Source organism: Acinonyx jubatus, chromosome D1 (genome assembly GCF_027475565.1).
Source record: "Acinonyx jubatus isolate Ajub_Pintada_27869175 chromosome D1, VMU_Ajub_asm_v1.0, whole genome shotgun sequence".
Classification (NCBI taxonomy): Eukaryota; Metazoa; Chordata; class Mammalia; order Carnivora; family Felidae; genus Acinonyx; species Acinonyx jubatus.
Window position 1 is genome coordinate 29,735,866 of NC_069390.1, and position 15,411 is coordinate 29,751,276.

General features: G+C 39.4%; 1 protein-coding gene across 4 annotated transcripts in view; it reads left to right on the top strand.

Moving 5' to 3' along the window:
* DCDC1 (doublecortin domain containing 1) overlaps nt 1–15,411 on the top strand; it is a 486,403-nt gene that overhangs the window by 412,375 nt on the left and 58,617 nt on the right. For all 4 annotated transcript variants that reach the window (XM_053203333.1, XM_053203334.1, XM_053203331.1 and 1 more), the window contains 4 exons: nt 1,128–1,227; nt 3,335–3,470; nt 6,319–6,478; nt 14,497–14,655. In XM_053203333.1, the coding sequence (XP_053059308.1) occupies nt 1,128–1,227; nt 3,335–3,470; nt 6,319–6,478; nt 14,497–14,655 (555 nt within the window). The remainder of the gene's footprint in view (nt 1–1,127; nt 1,228–3,334; nt 3,471–6,318; nt 6,479–14,496; nt 14,656–15,411) is intronic.

Genomic DNA, 15,411 nt, shown 5'->3' on the forward strand with positions numbered 1-15,411 from the left:
CCCACAATTCCGCCTCCTTGCAGCTATCCTGGGTAATTTCCAGCCTCTCGTGCCTTCAGTCCATCTTCCACCTTTCTGACAGTTAACTTTCTAAAAAGCAGATCTGATAACACCACATTTCTTTTCTCTTATCTGAATGACTTCCTGCTGTTCGTGGGCTAGAGTACAAATTAATTAGTCTGGTATCTTAAGTGCTTTCCGTGTGTTCCTGTCTTCTTTTCTAGCTTCATCTGGCTCCTGCTCCTCCCTATACACTCAAGTCCAGCCATACGAAACTTCTCAAAGTCCTAACCCTTCTTGACAAACTCCTATTCACCTGTCAAAGACCAACCCAAAGGTCACTTCCTTAGATACAGGTTCCCTGGAGGAATTCATTGTGTTGTTTTTCCTGGGTTCTCACAACACCCTGGCCAGGTGCCTGTGACAGCACCCAGCCCTTTGTATTATACTTCAGTTGCTGACCTGTCTCTCCCCTGACTAGATAGCGAGCTCCTCAGGAAACGGGAAAGCATGCATTCATTTTGACAGCCATAGGGCAGGTCAAATGCTTGTTTGGGGCCTAGGAGGTGGAAATCACTGTTTTAATGTTTAACCAGGCTAAAAGTCCCTATTTGAAAGGGCGTTAAAGGGCTATAGAGATCACTTCTAATGGAGGGAGATGAGGAACTGCTTGGTGATGGATATGACTCTGGGGAAAGAATATAACTTCAGTAGAGAAAGCAAGGAAAGTGTTTTAGGTAGAAGGAAGAGCATGAGAGAAACAAAGACACAGATAGAAAGTATAGGGGTATATTGAAGAATGGAGAATCAGGAATAATATGCCTGCTTATTTGTTGATCGTGCCCAGCAGTGTGCTAAGCACTTCTCAAAATCAACCCTTAATCTTCACTAAAACCCTGGAAGATAAGAAATGGAGGCTTAGAGAGGTTAAATAATTTGCCTGAGTCCCCCAGCTTGTATAAGGAGAATGAGACTCCAAGAGCCTGATGGGCTGCAGGGCCTACCTCTTGACTGTCTCACAGGTCTGCAGCACGAGTAGTTGTTAAAGACTTGATTTCTCATATTTTCTCTCTTCTTTGCCGGAAGCCTTCTGTATACAAGATGAATTTTTGTGTCTCTTACTACAGGTGCACCGAAATTTTAAATTTACCCTCTGCAGCTCGGAGATTGTTCAATGAAAAGGGAAAGGAAATCTTTGCCCTAAAAGACCTCCGAAGGGACGAATTGGTAAGGACATGAATGTGAAACTGGAAATGTTACTCTACACATACAACTAAAAGACAAATGTTTCAAAATGTAAAACTTCAGACATTTACCACTTCCCCCCTTATTTTCCTCTCAGAATTGTCCTCACCCAGCAACCCTCACAAAGTAACACTGATCACTAGCTGTTGAGAGCTTACCATTAGGCATTATCCTCAGGGCTTTCTGAAAATGAGCTCATTTAATGCCCATCACAGCCCTGTGGGGTGGATGCCCTCACCACCCATTTTATAAATGAAGGTGGAGGCGGGGAGAAGACCAGATTATTAACCACTTGTAATTTCTGTCTTCTACTCTGAAGGAGATGCTCTCCTCTTTTTGAGACCTTCCAAATTTAGTTGTTTAGTGATTTCTTACTAAGTGATAATTTCACTTTTTCAGAAAAAAATTGTATCTAGTGTTTCACATGCCCTATTTGGGTGGCTGGGGAAGGCTAAGAAGAAGGACTTTAGCAGCCCACTGTTAGGGGATGGGAGTTGAGTATCAGTTCGAAAAGAAAACCTGCCTGACTGATGCCTGAAATTCTTTGAGCAGAGAACCAAGCTCACACCATATTATCAGAAGTTAACTCAGGCTCTGAATGCAAAGACCTCTTGAGAGAATCTTTTTTTTTTATGTTTATTTATTTTTGAGAGAGACAGAGTGGGGGGAAGGGAGGGGCTGAGAGAGTTGGGGACAGAGGATCCAAAGCAGGCTCTGCACTGACAGCAGGAAGCCCAATGCCAGGCTCCAACTCACGAAATGAAACTACAGCTCATGACTTGAGCCACTTAACCGACTGAGCCACCCAAGTGTCACCCCCTCCCCCTCCGCCACCCCTTGAGGGAGTCTTAAACTGAAGTACCAGTGACCAATGTCAGAAGCAGCATGACAGAGGGGAAAGTCTGTGTCCTTGGAGTCTGGTAGATAGATCTCTTTTGAATTCCACTTGTCTCACTTCCAAGGTTTTAGTTTGTTGGTTTTCCTCTCCTTTGCTGCTGTGTTTATTCATTGTGTTATTGCAGAAAGAATTAGGTGGATTGCATTAGACCACATGATACAAAAAGGTAAAGGGAAGGGAAGGAAAAGTCTCTGAGGCCCTGAGGTGAAGGGAGGTAGGATGAAGTTGGGAGTGACTGTTATAAGATCCTGTATATTTGCTAGAAACAAACCTGTCACTGAGCAGCCAACATAGAGATGGAAACGTCAACAGTTACATGATCAAGTGTGTACAGAGGAGAAAAGGAAGGCTGTTGTTCAAAAAGAAGTCTTCGAGAAAGTTGTCCCTGGGTCGTCATGCAGAGAATGTGTATAATCACCAGTGTGGGACCATGGAAGTGGCAGCACTGAGTGTCATTTTTCTTCTTAACTGAATGTTCTGCATATATCACCCTGTTTTTTCTTACTTCAAAGAAATATGAATTCATTTAAGACAGACATAGAAGCAACATGAAGAACAGGTATGATCTGTAATCTGAGCATCTAGAAATCACCACATTAACATATGACAGGTTCATCCATACCAGTCAGTCATTGTCAAAGTTTTTCTGTAAAAGGTTAGTTTATAAATATTTACAAACCATATGGTCTCTATCGAAACATCACCTCTTGCACTGTATGCACAAAAGCAGTCACAGCATGTACACGAATGGACCTGTGTTCTAATAAAACTCTATTTACAAAAACAGACAGCAGGCCAGAAATGGGCCTCAGCCCTAGTTTACAAACCCCTGATCTCTCCCTCCCTCCCTGGGTCCCTCCTTTCCTTTCTTTCTTCTTTCCTTCCTTCCTTTAACAAATTATTTATATAACTTTATTTTGAAAAATTACAGAGTTACAGGAAGTTGCAAAGATGGTATGGAGAAGTACTTTTTTTTTCCTTAGTATAAAACCCTTGAGATCTTTCAAAGTTGTTAGGTTTATCAATAGTTTTGCCTTTTTATCACTGAGTATTTGTCAATGGTGTCACAGTTTGCTTAACCATTTGCTGATTATAGGACATTGTGTTTGTACTTTGGGCTGATTTGGGCGATTACAAATAATCCTGCTGTGAAGAGTTGTACATGGGATCAGAGACTCATTTCTTTGCCAGGTATATGTTTCATGTGGAGAACATTGGATCAATCCTGATGTGTCCGTTGTTCAGCAAAAGAAGCAAATCTTCCTGAGGAACTTAGCATCAGATATTTCTAAAATTCAAACTTTCTGCAGCATACATAAGATAGAGGGTAAGCATTGGGATTATTTACCATAAAATATATTGCCAAAATTAAATACTTGATTCTGCCTTTTTTTAATCCGTGCTTGTTTAAATAGGTCATATTTCACCCCTATATCCTGCTGTTTAGCTCTTTAAACTAATGTATGTATTTAACAGGATTGCATATTTTCATTCACACTACACAGTGATGTGCAAAGAAAGTGTAATTTATTTCGTCTTTAACAAATTCAGTCTTCCAGGGGTGCCTGGGTGACTCAGCTGGTTGAGCATCCGACTTCAGCTCAGGTCATGATCTCCTGGTTTGTGAGTTTGAGCCCCACATTGGGCTCTGTGCTGACAGCTCAGAGCCTGGAGCCTGCTTCGGATTCTGTGTCTCCCTCTCTGCCCCTCTCCCACTCACACTCTGTCTCTGTCGGTCTCCCAAAAATTAATAAATGTTAACAAAATAAAAAAAAAAAAAAAGAAAAGTAAAAAGAATTTAGTCTTCTTTGTTTTCCATTAAGGAAAACATAAAATGTCCAATCAGGTTTAAATTTTGGCCCATCCAACTAATTTAAATTGTCCCTTTAGGGAGAGCTTTCATATTTCCCATTCCCCAGAGTCTCCCTCAGTTCTTCTCTCAGATAGAAGGGAAGAACTTGGGGGACAGGGTGTCTTGCTTTCTGGGTCTTGCTGGCTGATATTCATGGCTGGGTGACCATGTTCCATTCCTTTGGCCCAGACAATGCTTTGGATGGGAGGTGCTTCCTGCCTGACCCAGCCTTTCTGCTCTCTCTGGCCCTCTGAAGCCTGGCTGTGTCTGAGTGGTCATCTCTGAAATCTTTATTACAAGACCCCTTCACCCCTCCTTGGCAACTACTTCTGGAAACCTTCCCAGCATGACTGTCGGCACATCTTGGGTCATGGCCACACCCCTCAGAAACAAGATCCAGGTCGATACAACTGTACCTCAGATTGGAGTGGTGAAGGCAACTTGAGAGGTGACTCATCACAGTGTTCTCAACAATGAACAGTGTCCTCAGTGTTTCCTTGGTGTAGCGTAGATACCTGAAGTGAAGCCTGTAGGGGGAATCATGATACCCAGTGCTGTTTTTCTGCTTTCCTCTGTCTTCTGTCTTAAATTCCCTCAGGCCCAGAAATGGTAGGTTTTCTCCAAGTCAACCTTGATGTTAAAGCTTTGATATGCTCAGTGGGAGCTAACAGTGTTTAGAAAAAACCTAAATCATGACAGTGTCATCCTGATTGACATGGCCTTTGTCTTATGGCAACATGCTGTACTTGAGTGTCACACTATCTTTGTATTTTGCTTTCCTTTTGTAACATTTCTTATCAACTTATGGTCCTCCTCCTTCCCTTAAGGCTACCCCAGGAACTAGGACAAAGGTCCTATGTATAGAACGACAAAAGAGAAAAATCACTAATATAATTTAAAACGTCTCCCTGTTACATATATTGAATGCTGTACAGTAAGTTTTGCATGCAGCTTTCAAGGCTTTGGGGACTTCCACTGAGGAATTTAGGATCCTAGAGAATGATCAGAGATATATATGTAAATAATATGCCCATTTGAAAGGCTAGAATTTACAATAACTAACTAAATAACTAAATAACATTTTTTTGGAAACACCTATTTTTTAGTACTTTTTTTTTCCTTAGGCACTTTTTAAATCGAAAGTTAATTGATATATGGTGTTGTATTTGTTTCAAGTATATAATATAGTGATTTGATATTTGTATACATTATGAAATTGTCACTGCAATAAATCTAGTTACCATTTGTCACCATACAAAGTTGTTACAATATTATTGATGATATTCCCTATGCTGTATATTACATCCCCATGTCTTCTTTATAACTGGAAGATTATACCTCTTAACCCCCTTTATCTATTTCATCCACCCTTCTACCCTTCTGACAATTATCAGTTTGTTCTCTGTATCTGTGAGTCTGTTTCAGTTTTGCTTTGTTTGTTTTTTAGATTCTACACATGTCTTTCTCTCTCTGCCTTATTTTATGTAGCATTATACTCTGGAGGTACATCCATGTTGATGCAAATGGCAAGATCTCATTTTCTATGGCTGCATAATATTCCATTGTGTGTGTACACACATGCACTTTTTATCCATTCATCTTCCCATGGACATTTAGATTGTTTCCATATCTTGGCTATTGTAAATACTGCTATGATCTACATAGGGGTACATATGTCTTTTCAAATTAGTGTTTTCATTTTCTTTGGATAAATACCTAGAAGTGGAATTGCTAGACCATACAGTAGTTCTGTTTTTAACAGAGGAACCTCCATACTGTTTTCCGTAGTGGGTGCCCCAAAAGTACATCCCCACCAAGAGTGCACGAGGGCTGCCTTTTCTCAACATCTTTGCCAACATTTGTTATTTTTTTGTCTTTTTGATAATAGACATTCTGACAGATGTGAGCTGATATCTCAGTGAGGTTTTGATTTGCATTTCCCTGATGTTTAGTGATGCTGAGCATCTTTTCATGTGTAGGTTGGCCATCTGTATATCTTCTCTGGAAGAATGTCTATTCGGGTCCTCTGCCCATTTTTTAATCAGATTTTTTCAGGTATTGGATTTTATGAGTTCTTTGTATATTTTGGATATGAACCTCTATTTCTAGTACTTTTGACTGACAATATCTTGAGAGGAAGGAATCTACAAAAATTAAGTGAAATCCAATTTATTAAAGAGCAACTATTAATTACAGTTAGAATGTGTTCTCTTAGGCCAAATAGTTGAAAATTGTCTGCATTTTTATTTTAATGTGTGTTTTCAAATTCCTGGTGTTCTGCGATCATAACTAATGTCCTTGCAATTTGCATGTTTCTGCTCAGCTCTTGTTTTAGAAGTGCAAAGTGACATTGTGTCTGGAGCCAAGCTTGCTGTGCATAAACCTGTAGCAATTTTTGGAGAAGAAAAGCAAATTATGGGACCAAAGGAAAAGCAAATGGAAAAAAATGCTTTAACAATGGAAAATGCTTCCAGTGAAATTCTGTAAGTAATCAGTGTGGCCAGAAAAGCTACCTGTTTCCTATTTGAACTCAGCTCATTAGCTCAATAACAGCACAGAGCCCATACGGGGAACCCACACCGAGTTTGTGAAATGTATGTCAGGTGAAGAGCTGGTAAATATTTAATTAGTTTTCTGTCCAAAAGATAGAGCTGGAGCTTCCATGTTCAGCCATCACAAGGATCTACTTTCAGCTATTTTGTTATTATATTACAGTTTTTAGAAGACTAGAATTTTGGAATTGCCAATTATTTGAGGAATTCATCATGTTTTGTCTCCATAAATGTTGATTCCAGGAACAATTAAATTAATATAGATTCAAGCTGGATTCATGTTAATATACAGTTGTCATCCTGGGTCACTGAAGTAGTTTTCTGATTGGTCTCTATCTCCATTTTCTCCTCCTTCCAGTTCACCTCAAAGTTCCACCCACAGACAGTTAATCTTTCTAAAACCTAATCCTTTTTATACAGTTCTTCAGTGGCTACATACTGCAGATAGAAAAAATACTTAGTCTGTAATCAAGCCCTTCTGACCTGAGTCCAGGCCTGTCATTGACCCTCATTTGCACCCCCAGGCCCACCTCCACTCCACACTTGTTTCTTCCTGACACATGAACTAAGCCCCAGCTCAGCAACTACAAGCTGTCGCTGAACGTGGCACATTCCATTTATGCACTATTGTACGCCTCTGAGCCACTTGCTTCTCTCCACCTGAAGTGCCTTGACCTGCCTGGTATTCATCTGTGGAATGGTTCTTCATCATTGAAAACAATCATGGTAATGACTGCACACAGCAATGTGCCTATCAGTCCCCACCACCACGTGCCCCTCCCCAACAACCACCAGCCTGGGAAATCCATGAGGGCAAAAACTCTTGTCACACATGCTGTGTGAAGACCAGGATAGCTGCCTTTAATTATTTACTGAATAAATGAAGGAATGATTGAGTGAGTTTCTAAATTCTAAAGCCATATATGGCTAGTCAATTACCATTGTGATAATAGTGAATATTAATTTATATATCATTGTTACAAACTATTTTAAAAGACTGCTTCTACCCCTCAATTATAAGGATATCAACTCAAATATAAGGACATTTTAGGAAACAAACCCCTCATTGTTGAATGATTCATCTGGTCTCATGTCCTGACACTAACAAAGGCATCAGAAGGCCTTTTTCAGAAAGAGATGATTTGAACTACATGGTATATTCCTCAATGGCTAGAGAATTTCTTAAGAATGTATCATCTAGCCTCTGAATTATTAGACTGCACATGGGAAAAAAGTACACAGAAAGTAAGAAAAAAGAAAGAACATTTCTGAGAGCAAAGATCTACATTGTTCTAACTTATAGATTTCATCAGGTCCTGGAGTCCTTGAGGTAGAACTGATTTAGTCCACTCAGAACATAAGGCAGGAATCTCTTGCACCTTCCAGATAGGCTCTTTTGATCACATCTTTTCTTGAATACTCATAGTAACAGGGACATCACTAGTTTGTAAGGCAGACCATTCTAATGTTGAAATTTAGAATATCTCCATCCTATGATTTCATTTTTTTCTCTGTCCATACCATTCCTCTCTACTTAAAAGTCCTTAAGAACACAATTCATATGGGATCCTGGGAAGATGGCAGTGTAGGAGGATGCTGGGTTCACCGCGCGTCCTGCTGATCACTTAGATTCCACCTACACCTGCCTAAATAACCCAGAAAACCACCAGAAGACTAGCAGAATGGAGTCTCTGGAGCCAAGCACAGATGAGAGGCCCACGGAAGAGGAGGAGGAAGAGAGAGGGAAAGGTGCTGAAGGTGTACTTTAAGAAATAATAGCTGAGAACTTCCCGGATCTGGGAAAGGAAAAAGGCATTGAAATCCAAGAGGCACAGAGAACTCCCTTCAGACCTAACTTGAATTGATCTTCTGCATGACATATCATAGTGAAACTGGCAAAATACAAGGATAAAGAGAAAATTCTGAAAGCAGCTAGAGAGAAACGTGTTTTAACATATAAAGGGAGACCTATAAGACTCGTGACCGATCTCTCTACTGAAACCTGGCAGCCCAGAAAGGAAGGGCAGGAGATCTTCAATGTGATGAACAGAAAAAATATGCAGCCGAGAATCCTTTATCCAGAAGTCTGTCATTTAGAACAGAAGGAGAGATAAAGGTCTTCCCAAACAAACAAAAACTGAAGGAATTCGTCACCACTAAACCAGCCCTACAAGAGATCCTAAGGGGGATCCTGTGAGACAAAGTACCAGAGACATCACTACAAGCATGAAACCTACAGACATCACAGTGACTCTAAACCCATATCTTTCTATAATAACACTGAATGTAAATGGACTAAATGTGCCAACCAAAAGACATAGGGTATCAGAATGGATAAAAAAACAAGACCTATCTATTTGCTGTCTACAAGAGACTCATTTTAGACCTGAGGACACCTTCAGATTGATAATGAGGGGATGGAGAACTATTTATTATGCCACTGGAAGTCAAAAGAAAGCTGGAGTAGCCATACTTATATCAGACAAACTAGACTTTAAATTAAAGGCTGTAACAAGAGATGAAGAAGGGCATTATATAATAATCACAGGGTCTATGCATCAGGAAGAGCTAACAATTATAAATGCCTATGCGCCAAATACAGGAGCCCCCAAATATATAAAACAATTACAAACATAAGCAACCTTATTGATAAGAATGTGGTAATTGCAGGGGACTTTAACACTCCACTTACAGAAATGGATAGATCATGTAGACACACGGTCAATAAAGAAACAAGGGCCCTGAATGATACATTGGATCAGGTGGACTTGACAGATATATTTAGAACTCTTCATCCCAAAGCAACAGAATATACTTTCTTCTCGAGTGCACATGGAACATTCTCCAAGATAGATCACATACTGGGTCACAAAACAGCCCTTCATAAGTATACAAGAATTGAAATCATACCATGCATACTTTCAGACCACAATGCTATGAAGCTTGAAATCAACCACAGGAAAAAGTCTGGAAAACCTCCAAAAGCATGGAGGTTAAAGAACACCCTACTAAAGAATGAATGGGTCAACCAGGCAATTAGAGAAGAAATTAAAAAATATATGGAAACAAACGAAAAGGAAAATACAACAATCCAAACGCTTTGGGATGCAGCGAAAGCAGTCCTGAGAGGAAAATACATTGCAATCCAGGCCTATCTCAAGAAACAAGAAAAATCCCAAATACAAAATCTAACAGCATACCTAAAGGAAATGGAAGCAGAACAGCAAAGACAGCCTAAATCCAGCAGAAGAAGAAATAGTAAAGATCAGAGCAGAAATAAACAATATGGAATCTAAAAAAACTGTAGAACAGATCAATGAAACCAAGAGTTGGTTCTTTGAAAACATAAACAAAATTGATAAACCTCTAGCCAAGCTTCTCAAAAAGAAAAGGGAGATGACCCAAATAGATAAAATCATGAATGAAAATGGAATTATTACAACCAATCCCTCAGAGATACAAGCAATTATCAGGGAATACTATGAAAAATTATATGCCAACAAACTGGACAACCTGGAAGAAATGGACAAATTCCTAAACACCCACACACTTCCAAAACTCAATCAGGAGGAAATAGAAAGCTTAACAGACCCATAACCAGCAAAGAAATTGAATCAGTCATCAAAAATCTCCCAACAAATAAGAGTCCAGGACCAGTTGCATTCTTATACACTAATAATGAAGCAACAGAAAGACACATAAAGAAACTGATCCCATTCACAATTGCACCAAGAAGCATAAAATACGTAGGAATAAATCTAACCAAAGATGTAAAGGATCTGTATGCTGAAAACTATAGAAAGCTTATGAAGGAAATTGAAGAAGATATAAAGAAATGGAAAAACATTCCGTGCTCACGGACTGGAAGAATAAATATTGTCAAAATGTCAATACTACCCAAAGCTATCTACACATTCAATGCAATCCCAATCAAAATTGCACCAGCATTCTTCTCGAAACTAGAACAAGCAATCCTAAAATTCATATGGAACCATAAAAGGTCCCGAATAGCCAAAGTAATTTTGAAGCAGAAGACCAAAGCAGGAGGCATCACAATCCCAGACTTTAGCCTCTACTACAAAGCTGTCATCATCAAGACAGCATGGTATTGGCACAAAAACAGACACATAGACCAATGGAATAGAATAGAAACCCCAGAACTAGACCCACAAACGTACGGCCAACTCGTCTTTGACAAAGCAGGAAAGAATATCCAATGGAAAAAAGACAAGTCTCTTTAACAAATGGTGCTGGGAGAACTGGACAGTAACATGCAGAAGGTTGAAACTAGACCACTTCCTCACACCATTCACAAAAATAAACTCAAAATGGATGAAAGACCTGAATGTGAGACAGGAAACCAGCAAAACCCTAGAGGAGAAAGGAAAAAAACCTCTCTGACCTCAGCCACAGCACTTTCTTACTTGACACATCTCCAAAGGCAAGGGAATTAAAAGCAAAAATGAACTATTGGGACCTCATGAAGATGAAAAGCTTCTGCACAGCAAAGGAAACAACCAACAAAACTAAAAGGCAACCAACGGAATAGGAAAAGATATTTGCAAATGACATATCGGACAAAGGGCTAGTATCCAAAATCTATAAAGAGCTCACCAAACTCCACACCTGAAAAACAAATAACCCAGTGAAGAAATGGGCAGAAAACATGATTAGACACTTCTCTAAAGAAGACATCCAGATGGCCAACAGGCACATGAAAAGATGCTCAACGTCGCTCCTCATCAGGGAAATACAAATCAAAACCACACTCAGATATCACCTCACGCAGTCAGAGTGGCCAAAACGAACAAATCAGGAGACTATAGATGCTGGAGAGGATGTGGAGAAACGGGAACCCTCTTGCACTGTTGGTGGGAATGCAAATTGGTGCAGCCACTCTGGAAAACAGTGTGGAGGTTCCTCAGAAAATTAAAAATAGACCTACCCTATGACCCAGCAATAGCACTGCTAGGAATTTACCCAAGGGATACAGGAGTACTGATGCATAGGGGCACTTGTACCCCAATGTTCATAGCAGCACTCTCAACAATAGCCAAATTATGGAAAGAGCCTAAATGTCCATCGATTGATGAATGGATAAAGAAATTGTGGTTTATATACACAATGGAGTACTACGTGGCAATGAGAAAGAATGAAATATGGCCCTTTGTAGCAACATGGATGGAACTGGAGAGTGTGATGCTAAGTGAAATAAGTCATACAGAGAAAGACAGATACCATATGGTTTCACTCTTATGTGGATCCGGAGAAACTTAACAGAAACCCATGGGGGAGGGGAAGGAAAAAAAAAGAAGAGGCTAGAGTGGAAGAGAGCCAAAGCATAAGAGACTATTAAAAACTGAGAACCAACTGAGGGTTGATGGGGGGTGGGAGGGAGGGGAGGGTATGGGTATTGAGGAGGGCACCTTTTGGGATGAGCACTGGGTGTTGTATGGAAACCAATTTGACAATAAACTTCATATATTGAAAATAAATAAATAAAATAAAATAAAATATTCAAAGTTCTCTGTCATCAGCCTACTGGGTTATCTCTTTTCCGGGCTTTCACTAGTTCTTTGAACCACTTCTGATGACTCAATCCTAAATCACCTTATATTAGACAGTCACTTTAAGATTTCCCCAGACTTCCTTAGATATGTTTGTTTGGAAGTTTTACATATTTGAGAGGTGGGATGATTTAAGGAGGGGCATCCATAAAGCAAGAGGCTAAACAGATCTAGAAGGAACGCTTTTTTAAAAAAATTTTTTTTCAATATTTATTTTTGAGAGAGAGAGAGAGAACGAGCAGGAGAGGGTCAGAGAGAAAGGGAGACACAGAATCTGAAACAGGCTCCAGGCTCTGAACTGTCAGCACAGAGCCCAACAAGGGGCCCAAATCATGAACCTTGAGATCATGACCTGAGCTGAAGTCAGACTCTTAACCGACTGAGCTACCCTGCACAAGGAAGGAACCCGTTTGATAGCTAGGTTCTGTGTAAAGATTTCTGGTAATAAAAATAAGCAAAATGGAAAAGAACTCTGGGAGTACTCACTTCAGCTTTGCTTCTTTGTGGGAGAAAGGGCCTTTTTAGCATGGAACTCAGGGAAAACTTTCTCATTTCCTTACTGAATTATAGGCAGTCCCTGCCCACTTTAAGAGCCTCTTCACATAGTACCTTTTCCACTCACTGCACACCTATGACCCAGTGTCCTTCTGTTCCTCAAATGAACCAAACATATTCTTGCTTCAGAACCTTTCCATTTATTCTTTTCTCTGCCCATAAATGCTCTCTCTCCCAAGATCCTCACCTGGCTGGCTCCTTCTCATTTTCCAGGTCTCAACTCAAGCATCATCTCTCAGAGGAGTCTGTTCTGACTACCTTGCTAAAGTAGACCCCCCTCCCCACCAGCTAATTTCTATCATGATATCTTGTTTTATTCCACTTATGGCACTTGTATTATTTAGTTATTCATTTACTTGTGTATTATCTCTCTTCTGCCCACTGGAATGTAAGTTCTATGAATCTTGAGAATTTACCTGTTTTGTTCATCACTGTATCCCCAACACTTATAATTCTGTGCCTATCATATAGTAGATGTTCAAGAAATATCAGTTAAAGGAATGAGTTGACTAACTATGGAATGATTAGTCGTGTGTGAGTCATATAAGTCATTAAATGAATGAGTAGACAAATGAATTAATAAAGGAAGGTATATTTAGAAAGGTCTGTTCTAAATTGTCTATTGTTTTGACTGTTCTTCATTTGCCTGGAAGCCAAAGATCATACAGATAAATTCCAAGTTAGGAAATTAAACATCTGGATTGGGGGAGGAATCTTGTTTACACCTTGATAAATATGTTAAAACTAAGAATGACATTTCTGTTTTTTGTTTTCCTCAGTCAGTGGGAAAGCTGTGTTTTTTATTTTTAACACAAGATGGCACTGTTGTTTTTTTAACTGTTAGATTTTTGACTTAAGAAGCTGTGTGTGCTGCAGCTCTGAATGAGGCAGCTGTTACCCACCAATTTCAGAGCCACATGTAATACTTTTGTTATATTTGAAAAGTGTATGGTCTGCTCTGCTAACACAGGAATTGACCCCAAAGATTTTGGTAATTTGATATCACTTGCAGCTATATCAAAAACCACAAGCGCCTTGGCACTCACAGCTTCCCCGCATCCCCTAGCTTTATTTACATACATGCATATTTGCTGCTTTGCGCATATATTTAACCCGCCTTGGACCCAGCAGTCCTCATATTGTGTCGTGATCCCATGGAAGCAAATGTACCTTGAACAGTGCCCCAGAACTTGATATATACGGATCCGGATGGTGGCTACGCTCCTGCTCACACCTTCGTCTTAATAAAAAGCCAGAAGGCTGACTGACTCAGTTATCCAAGCTCTGACTATTTAAGTGTTTTAGTACATTATTCTTTATCAAAAACTGGCACGAACATGCCCATGCTCTTGGAGCCTCTCTAGGTTTGAGAGGAAAAGTTAAGTTAATTAAGATTTCTTAACACTGTCTAATGAGTAAACTTTATGAAATGCAGTAATCTAGGCTGTTCTGTTCCAGACAGAATTATGACCCACTTATGGAGCAGGCAGAAGGAATCTCATTACACATTCATTATAAATTTCTTAAACTACCGAGTAGCCTTAATCTCGCAATTTTTGAAATATAATACATGGCCCCCTTTTTCCCAAATAAATATGGTAAAGATGAGTGCTATTTATTATGTAATGGAGGAATTTTATTTGTAGGCTTATATTAAAACGTCTAAATTATGTGTTAGTAAGATACGGATTTGCGATGTTAGGCACGACAATGGAAATGCGATTTACAGATCTACCAATATCCTTCAGGATATGATCAGACTATCCCTCAGAGAAAACTCTGTGAGTAAAAATCAGAATTCTTGTGTTTGCTTCTGAACCTTGGTAGAGATTCACATGCAAGAGCCCATCTTCGAATGAAAGCTTGTCACACACTTCCCAGATGTGCCTGGCAGGAAACTCCTCATGACTTTGATGAGGATGACAGTCTTACAAAGAAAATGGAAGAAGAACTCTTTGAAAATGTGGAACCACAGAAGAAATACAGGTAAAAAGTTGCAAGGGATTCTTGTGAGAGATTTCTACCTGGCCTTAGATTTGCTCACTTTGGGGCAAAATGATTCTTGTGGGTTTGCCTTACTGTTAGCTGCATGTACATCAACATGCACATTTTTGTCTTTCTTGTGTCTGTGACTAAGTATTTGCAAGTACTTGTGGGAAGGCCCTTCTCCCTTTAGCTTATTTTGTGCCACGTGATGTAATTTCTTGTTCACTAGTGTGTCTTTGCCATTCAGCAGTAAGCTCATCCACCTGTGCCTCCTGATAACTTAGCACCAAGCCTGTGTGTTTGTTGAATGAATGTGTGAATGAACTTAAGAATAAGCATATGAGATTCTTTGATGTCTTTAAGAAATTAGGAAAATGTAGTTTCTTCTTTTTCATTTTATTTTTTCCTGGTGAATGTCCAATGAAATAATAGGAATTTATAGTACTTTGTATCATTCCATAATCGTTAGACGTTTGCGTAACTTGATAGCATTTTATATAAATTGAACAGTCTTGGCACTTCGACCTTTAGCATAGAGTAGGGGCTTCATAGATATTTATAAATGTATTTGATTGACAATGCATTGTGGTATTTCATATGTTTAATAAGTCTTCTTATTGCCTTAAGATCCTTAAGCAAGAGATTCCTTTGAATTAACTTATTAGTATATCATTCTTTTTTATGATCTTCTATGAGTTGTCAGGGAAGATGGAAAAACTTGAACAATGGCATTCTATCTGGAGATAGAGGCTAGAA